Here is a 9,634-nt window from a genome sequence, read left to right as displayed (position 1 = left end):
ATTACAATCCATTGAAACCTGCTAGTCATCTTCTTTCTAAGACCCTGGCCACAATCATGAATAGGTCAATCGAGAGTGGCACTTACCCTTTAAAGTTAAAAGTTGTTGACGTTATCATAACCAGCTTACAGGAATGAGGATGAATTGGACCCGAATAACTACAAGCTAATTTCACTTCTGCCAGTATTTAACTCGCATCTTTGAGAAACTAATGTGTACAGTTGCCTAAAATCGTTCCTAGATACACACGATTTATGGTATGGCTTCCGGGAAAAAAAATACTCTATTCAACATGCTCTTATTAATACAGTCAATAGCATTCAGCTTAATATTGACAAGAAGCTTTTTCCTGCAGTGTATTTTTAGACTTAAAGAAAGTGTTTGACACAGTTAGTCACTCAATCTTACCGCAGAAACTCAAACTTTACGGAATCAGAGCAGTCCTTAATAACTGGTTTTCCTCTTATCTAAACGATCGATCTCACAGTGAACTACAACTAGAGGGTCTGAATGGGGGATCCACATGTCCATTGACGGTTACATTTTCATTACTTTGTCGGTTGTCGGTTAAAATGTTCGACCTTTGTCGGTTGTAGGTAAATCCCAGTTAATTTTTTTGTCGCTGGCCGGTATTTTTTTCCTCGTTTTGTCCGTAGTCAATAATATTTTCTGGCCATTTGTCGCTAGTCGCTTCACCCCATTCACACCCTCCAACTACCGGTAAGCATTGGAAAATGGCGAGAGGCTACCAAAAAGATAAATCTGTAGTTTAACTAGAAATTATTTATTGTAACAGACAATTTCAATAAAAATACAATTTCAGTTAAATAAACTCTTTAGAATTGCATGCTTATCTTGAGTGAGTTCGTGTTTACTATAATCATTATTGTCTTCGTCCGCTCAGATTTTTTGCTTGGCATATCGCTTGTCTGATGAAGACGTCGATTGCAAGCATTAACCTTTAACATGAAACTGTGACAGAATTTCATTTAACACAATCAGTACATCCCGAATAGTATGCATCCGTGTATATGCCCCAGGCGTCTTGTTCTAAATTCAAATGATTGTAAAATCACCACCGTTCGCGGCCTGCAACTTCCATCTAACCGTGTTCGTCAAATGAATGCTTCATCCACCCCAAGAATGAGCCAGAAAAGCAAATTTTCGCTTCTTTGCATAAAACTCTAAAATGCAGCCGCCGTCCTAGTAATAAACACCAAGATATGTGGTAAACTGCATTCCTGGCGGCACGGTTAATGTGATCGCTCTTCATGCAAGTAAACTCGCGATGGAAATCTTGTCGGGAGAAATGTAATTAATTCGCAATGTCCTTTTCACGTTTTTGATTCCTACTTAGGGAGAAATGGCGTTGGAGTTCCTAATAGCGGGTGTTCACTCGATGGCCAATTAAACACACTGGTTCGATTGATAAATTCTTGGCACAATGGCCGCCTCAACACACCTGTTCGATTCACAAACGTTTTGGCACAATGGCAAATTGAACAAACTTGTTTGATTCACAAAATGTTTGGGACGACTGAACAGACTGGTTCACAAGAAACAGGTCGGTTTTAATATTCGTTCTATGCAATGATGTTCATAGTGGAACACACACAAGAACGACACAAGATCTAAAAATAACGTAGGAAATACTCCTTACCTTTAAAGCTTGAAGTTCTCAAACGGCCAGCTTTATCAAATACTTTTAGATGCAAGGTTTAATACACTGTCAATCATGGTGGGCGGAAAGGATTCCAAACTAAACATTTCCTTTCATGGCAATATCAGAATTCCGTCACCGTTGCCAAGTGGCTTAACGCGCTCTCATAAATGTCGACACAAAGTTGGTGATAGTGTAAGAGTTTTAATTGCCGTAAGGAACGTTTTAAATACTGAAGCACATAAAATTAAATTCCCCGATCGTAGCTTAATTCAGTTTCCGTGAGGTATGCACATTTGTGACTACGATGAAGAAAAAAAAAAAGAAAGGAAAATGTAGCAGGCCCAAATCGTTACTGTGGCTGCCTTTGGCATCCCACGGAACTACTCAAGTTGGTTCTTATGTTTCTAAGAAAGAGATCTGTCTGTGTGGTGTTCCGCAAGGATCAGATTTAGCACCATTACTTTTCTTGTTTTACATAAACTATATCTATAACTCTTTTGACATATTAAGTTTTCATTTGCTTGCTGATGACACTAACCTACTTTAATAAAATTGAGATGACTTGTTTCATTCCACCTATTTTGTAATGTGTGTACTTCCTGTTATTTTCATCTTGATTTTCTTGTATCTGTTATCTTTATTGTTTCTCAACCCCTATTATTGTAACCTTTTATTTTTCCTACCCACCCCGATTAGCTAGGCTATTTTGCGGGTGAGAGCCAATGGAAAATGTACGAAAGGTGAATGCATAATAAACTAAAGTCAACTATAAACTTTCACTAGTTTGGTTGGGGATAAGTTGCCCGCGTGTGTAGCGAGGTTTACGGTGCATCTCACCTTGAAGCAACGTTACTGTGAACAACTTGCAGTTTCGAGACGCCAATGGTGCATTAGCTATATATTAGCTGTGCCGCTATGTATATTATCGTATTAGGCGAAGTCGCGAAGCGACGGATTTTTGTCGGATAAGATCACTCAACATACCGAAATAGGGAAATATTTCAAAAATTATAGCGATCATCGAAAGTAAACTGGATTTATGGCGATTCCAGAACCCAGTTCAGTAACGTGATGTCAATCTTCACCTAATCACAGGCCGTGAGAGTGATAGGACAATGCCAAGCTCTACTGGCGAGTCTCTGGCAAGGAAAAGTACGGAAGGATTGCCATACTAGAAGAAAGCGGCACAATGTGTTTGTTTGATATGTGGTGAGGGGCTCAAAACATTCGAACCGTTAGCTGCCGTATACTTATAAATGATCTTCTGGGAATGAATTCTACTTGCAATTGTCTATAAAGGTCAAACTGACGGAGAAAATAGTTTAATTAATTCATTATATGATGTTCTGACTTGTTGTTACAAATTTGTATCAATTTGCCAATTGTTCTAAAACTTCCCTGAATTTCTGATAGCAGCCTGTCTTCTTTGCTTGTGAGGGTCAACCCCAATTTTCGATGGATTTTGCGTTGTAACGAATTTTGGGGCCTTCCTTACGAAGTGAATGAAAAAGGTCCCAAAGGAAGGCTTATACCATTTACTTATGTAGAAATATCAATAAGTTTCACCTTACAGTTATTACCTAAAATCCTCCTTTTCAAATCAAGTGACAGTGGCATTTTTCTAAATGGTAATTTGTCTCAGGTAGACGCGACTACAAGTCACAACGAGCAAGCAATTTTGAACTTCGACTTGCGTTGGACAACAAGCTGAAATTAATGCAGCGGTAGCTTATGATCCTGCATTTGTGTGCGCCCCTAGTATATTTTTAAACTATTTGATATTGTTCTTCACGAGGGCAGTTTTTACGTCCCCAAATAAGAAACCACAAGGCAAGGAAAAGCGCCACCAGAGTGGCACCAGTCACCAAAAGTGCGATCTCCGCTGTAGTTAATGTCGTTTTCCTATTATCTGAAAGAAACGCAAAATAATGATTATTATTGTGGTTATCACCACTGCATATAACCAAACCAATGCTAACAATTCGCCATATTCTAAACGAGCAGGAAGCTGTGCACGATTTGCGATTGTAAGGCCCGATGGGATCTTCTGGAAGGACTGTCGAATACATGGCGGCGAGTAAAGAGATACATGTAAATGTTATTTTATTCAGTACGAAACTTACTAGAATACTGCAGTGTTCAGTGTAAGATGTGGTTGCTGCGCAGAGGAGCTGAGACAACGGGGAAATAAAAACCTATAATGACTACGTAGTTCCCTCTGAAGGTTGTGTTGCTGAATTTGTTGTTGTTGTTGTTGTTTTTTTTTTTTGTATTTGCAGAGTTCAATATTACCTAAAGCATGGACTAGACGTTAAATATGGAGGCAGTGCGGCCTTGTGGTTAGGACGCTTGTTTTAAGATCCGGAATTCGAGGGTTCAAGATTCGTTCTGACCACTCCTTGAATTTGGTCTTGGTAGTCCCTGGTTTCGCGATCCACACGGTGGGCAGCACCCATCACCCTTAGTCAACAGCTCGAGTACTTTTGAGGCCCTGTTTTTACCTTCCTAACCGAAAATCGCTCAAGTAAGAGTGAGGAGCAATCATTCTTCTTTTTTGGTTCTGAATGTACCTTTCTTTTTTTAAAGTGATTACAAGAAATAAATTAAAAGCCAAATTAATGTAACATGAGATCATATTTGTCGGTCGCGACTTAGTTGTTATTTTAATTTATATCACTATTCAGAGACTAGAAATCCGCTAGTAGGACTCGTTTTCTCGTTTTAGAAACCCATGGTCACACTAAATTTCCTCACTGGAAACTGTGTGTTCTTGGTACAAATACCAGAGAATAGAACGGGCTCTTAGGTTAAAGTTATCTTCAAAAACACTCACCTTCACTGTTAACTATTATGGTGGATGAATAGTTAGCTGTTCCAACGGAATTGGAAGCCTCACATTCATAATCTCCAGCGTCTTCTTGATTGGTGTTTTCGATAATGAGTTCCGTTCGATTGTGGCCATTGTGAAGCACTTGTCCATCCTTTTTCCAAGTGATTTGAGGAATAGGAAAGCCATCAGCCTCACAAACTAACAAAACTGGATTTCCTATTACCACAGTGACTTTGAGCCTACTTCTCTTTGCTATGGTAGGAGGTGCTGAAAAGGGGAGAAATTTAAATCAGCCCTCCGAGACAAAAAATAAAATAAAATAAAAATTCCTGATTTGACTCAACGTCAGTCCCAGGGTCATTTCTCCTCCTCCCTCAATAAAAGGGAGAGAGAGAGAGAGAGAACCCTGCAAACATAGTTACTGACACATTTAGATGCTTTTCAGGTCTGCGAGAGAACTTAAACGATGTCATATGATGGTTGAGTTTTTTAGTTCTCTAATCTGCACCGAGAGGTTTTTTTTTTTTCCTCCAATTACTCCGGTTTTCCCCTCTTCTCAAAACTCAAGGATTGATTTGATTTGCGTTAATTTTGATTTCAGTTTACAGTGTCCCCAATTAGTGCCCTGACTCTTCCAGACTAGACACTTAAATAATGTTTCTTTTCTTTCCTTTCCTTTCCCTAATAGGCACTTCGCCTACAAATACTCTTAAGGACGTTCGTGCCAATTGTTTCTGCGCACCTTACTGCGCACGCAAATGCACACGCCACGTCATACACGAGCGCGCGCGCTAAGTAATAAAGTGAGAAATGATAGGGCAAAAGGCCATTGCTATAGCTTTGCCTGGATTTAACGCTCTTGGACGTTCGGTGACCCCTATTTTTCTTTCCAGAAACGGATTTTATTTACAATTATCTCCACGTTGTCCAAAAATGAACAACAAATCAATGTGGGAAGTTAAAAAAATTTCAAGATTTCTGCTCACCGGAAATCAAATCCCGCCATCTTGCGGCTGCAAGGCGCGTGAAACTGTGGTCACTAAATGCGAACTTGATCTTTAAGGAACCTCACCAGTTGACTAAATTCACTTAATAAGTCCACTTAAACAATATTTGGCAGAGAAGATTTCACTTCAAAGATTTAATTGCAATATATTTGGATTTACAGACACTGGCCTTATTCGCTAAAGTAGCCCGATTTTGTCAACTTTTGGGTGTTTTTCCGGGCATGTTCTCTCCAAAACGAAGTCGGTGTCCCCCCATTTTTTTTACATTTCTGACATAACTAACTCATTATCTTACAGTGGTAAAAGTTTCAGAAAAAAATCAATGTTGAAAAATTTTCGCGCGAACGTCCTTAAGTAAATTGAAAGCTTAGCCTAAATAAGCAATGGTATATTCCCACCTTTTGACAAAAAGAAAAAATAACACCAATTTTTCGTAGCAAGAAATGTTCTCACCTTGTACCTCAAGGCGCAGCGAATCCGATAATAAGTTTCTGAAGGGACCGAAATTTAACGTAATCCCAAATTCCATTTGATCTTCAGAGCCAACGTCGGAAATTTGGAAAACCGCAAGGGATTTAGACAGATCTCCTCTCCATTTTACACGGTTAACAAACTGAGGTGCCTCTTCCTTAATGGCAGGGTTTGGAATAACTTGTTCATTTCGTGTAACCGTGGTTATGTATGTGGCGAGGTGTCCGTTCCTCCAAAGTCCAAAAACCAAATTTTCGAACTCCGAGGGAGTTGTTATATTCTCATGTACGGCCCACTGGAGGATTGCATCGTTTCCTTTTATTACTCTGACGGGATTTGTAGACAACCGTACAATGTCAAGGCCCAGACCTGATTATAAAGACGGCAAGGATTTCAAGAGGTTAGATTGAAATTAGAAAACATAAACGAATCGCCAGTCAACTGGCGACAATCGTGTCTTGTGATTTGTAGAAGGAAGTTGCAACTTTTTCCGTTAAAACATCGGAGGGTGATTGAACCTCCACCCACTAAATGATATTTCTGTGGAGGTAAATTATATCCTTGAATAATGTATAACATTAAACAATTTTGCATAACAACATTAGTTAACTTATTTTAAAAGGTTTTGAAAGGACGTACGTGTAGATATTGTCAACCTTTTACCCATAAGGGCGTTAGACATAATAAAATACTCAAGTTTCACTCTAAGGAAGCAAACTGGACTAGATGAAACTAGTGAATATACATGGGCTAAACCGAGAATAGACCAAACGAAGCTATCACCGCAGGATAACTTATGAAGGCACCATATCTGGTTATGATATAGTTAGACGAGATAGAACTGCAAATAGAGGGAGAGGCGTTTTCTTTGAAGTGTGAGAAAGGCCGGTTAACTTTTCTGAATGCAATGACCTTTGCATTGACAGTCTTAGGAACATTTGTATCTAATTTAGTAAATCTCGATCTAAATATTCTATTGCTTCTACATGGTATAGACCACCTAATTTCCCTCTTAATGTTATTTCACCTTCACAAAAGGTGTTTGGGAAACTGAATTCCCTTAATACCGCATTCTATCTTTTTGAAAATGTAAATTGCATCATGGCTGTATCCTAATTTGACACTGACACAAGCAAATTGAGAAATATTACGGATATGAATGGCCTTCCACAATTCATAACAGGACTAAGAACAACAACCTAATCTTATGCAAACTCAATTGATTAAATTTTCCGACAAGGTCGAATACTCAGGTGTTTGTCATTTTGATAGTATCAGCGATCATAGTATTACTTTATTTATCGCAAATTATCCATTAAATGGATAAAATGATGGACACACTCATTTTCGTAATTTTTAACGTAGTTATGTTACATCTAATGACTGGATCACAGATATAATTTTCCCAAGCCTAATGACATGTGGAAGGAACGGGAAGAGTTATTTTTGGCAAATGCTAACAAGCACGCCTCATTGATCTCGTGAATAATGTCAGAGGCATGAAAATCTCGAAACTTAGAACACTTACACTAAAAGATCCCAATGACTGGGTTAACTTTAAAAAGACTGACAAACGTCATTAGGAAGATTAGGTTAGCTTAGTAAGTTTATTACCAAAATACTCTGAATTAGCATTAAGGTGGTTCTAGGAAACCCTGCAAATTATCAACAAATCACTTCCTGTAATTCTGCGAAAACTACTGTGAAAGAACTGAATACACTCGAATGTGGATAAAAAATAATAGGAGATCCAGTGGAATTAGCAGGCAAATTTAACCGTCATTTTGCTAACATTGGTCCAAAGCTACGCTAGCGCAATTGCTTCTTCAGATAACAAATGCTTTCTTAATTACCTTACGAGACTGCAACTTAACAAAACAAATCGTTGCTCAAAATAGCATCTTCATGCTGTGGAGTTGCTCACTCCAATCGGTGGTCGAGCCACTGCAGCTTTCGAAAGCCTTTTTGTCACGCATGGGAGCTTGCAGTGCAACAAGATCAGTGCTATTCGTTACCAGTCCTGGTGGTATATTGGTTTTTTGGGTGTTGCAAATAACTTTTTCTGAGCAGCGTCGTTTTAGATGCGGATGCAATGCGCAATCCAACGCAAATTTTGTCGTTTTATGTAGTTTTTCAGGGGTCACAGTTGGTACATGTCAAAATGTAGATTTCTTCGTTTCAGTATACAAAGCTGTAATCCCACTCCTTGTTTCTAAGCCTTTCACGGTATTGCTCTTTCGTTTCTATTCTCTTTTTTGGTGTTGGTGCGGTTTTTTTTTTTTCACTTCATACCATTTTTATTTTTATTATTATTATACTTTTTTTTGTGCAATTAATGCAACATTTGTACCCAGACCGCGTAGGGACGGTTAAGGTCGCCTTTCGGGATTTGCTATGTACATGCCGTATAGCACAATTTTGAACGTACAAGCTCATACTGGAATTTGCGGGAATCTGTGGTTCTATGCGTGGGGCTTAGGGAATTTTTAAAGTTCCGCAAACTTTGCCCATCCAGAAGCAATTCTATGGCTCATCATTGCTGTTGGGTTTCCAGGAGCAATCATATTTTCGTACGAAGGTGCATAATATATTATTATTATTAGTAGTAGTAGTAGTAGTAGTAGTAGTAGTAGTAGTAGTAGTAGTAGTAGTAGTAGTAGTAGTAGTAGTAGTAGTAGTAGTAGTAGTAGTTGTAGTAGTAGTTGTAGTACAATTATTATTTTTTAATTATGTAATTAATTTATTTTATTATTATTTTTCCGGCGCATGCGATTAGACTTGGGTTTGTGATGATCTTCTTTTTTTTTTCTTTTTTTTAGCGAAAGAATCAAACGATAGGCCGTCAACGTCTCTTGGATAATCCGGAGTGTGTACAGCTAACAAGTTTCACTTCCACCCAATCTCCGCAATTGAAATACTTCACTGCTGAATTTATAAACTAAACGAATCAAAGGCAGTTCACATTGACGAGATATCTGCCCTACGTACTCAAGAATGCAACTCTATGAATAAGCTGTCGACCTGAACGTGTATTAGAATGCGATAATCAAATCAAATGACAATCAAATAACAAAAAAAATGATGTTTACGTTGTAAAGTTTGTCACGCAATGGAGTCTCGTTTCTTATAGACCATTATTGTTTCAAAGAAATGACTGAGGAAAAATGTGAACATTTTTGTTTCTTTCTTGGTCGATTCAATAAAGAGATCCTATTTATGCCATATGTTACAACTGGTTTAATTCAGACGTATTTCGACGACCGCAGTCAAAAATGTTCCGCCCATGGCAACCCTTTTTTTCAATAATCTGGAGCGTCTCTGATTCTCAAGGAACTATTTTCGGTCATTTGTTGTTTTTGTTAGTTGAAAAAAAAAATTGATATGCTAAATTGTTCAACGAATTGTGATCCTTGCTTGGATGTACGCAGATGACACTAAATTAGCTAACATACACGGATATCAATGCTGGGACCGCATCAAGCCATAATCGAGAAAATGTTAAAATCGGTCGATACTAAGACGAAAACCGGATTTATGTTGATTGGATTAGGCGAAGCTTATATAATCTGACAAATGAGTTGTGAATAGTACAATGTTTCACTATCACTGCATTAGGTAATCAAATAAATGATTGCTCATAGAGTTGGCAATCCCTTCAGTGGT

General features: G+C 38.3%; 1 protein-coding gene across 2 annotated transcripts in view; it reads right to left on the bottom strand.

Moving 5' to 3' along the window:
* Nucleotides 1-1,674: 1,674 nt before the first annotated feature.
* LOC137982786 (lachesin-like) overlaps nucleotides 1,675-9,634 on the bottom strand; it is a 9,432-nt gene continuing 1,472 nt past the window's right edge. For both annotated transcript variants that reach the window (XM_068829933.1, XM_068829934.1), the window contains exons 2-4: nucleotides 5,954-6,340; nucleotides 4,497-4,760; nucleotides 1,675-3,572 (exon numbers count right to left, since the gene is read on the bottom strand). In XM_068829933.1, coding sequence (XP_068686034.1) covers nucleotides 3,430-3,572; nucleotides 4,497-4,760; nucleotides 5,954-6,340 — 794 coding nt within the window. In that variant the 3' untranslated portion in view covers nucleotides 1,675-3,429. The remainder of the gene's footprint in view (nucleotides 3,573-4,496; nucleotides 4,761-5,953; nucleotides 6,341-9,634) is intronic.

The sequence above is a fragment of the Montipora foliosa genome, chromosome 13 (genome assembly GCF_036669935.1).
Source record: "Montipora foliosa isolate CH-2021 chromosome 13, ASM3666993v2, whole genome shotgun sequence".
In the NCBI taxonomy this organism is placed as follows: Eukaryota; Metazoa; Cnidaria; class Anthozoa; order Scleractinia; family Acroporidae; genus Montipora; species Montipora foliosa.
Note: the sequence above shows the minus strand (reverse complement) of the source record. Positions and strands in the feature narration are given on the sequence as shown.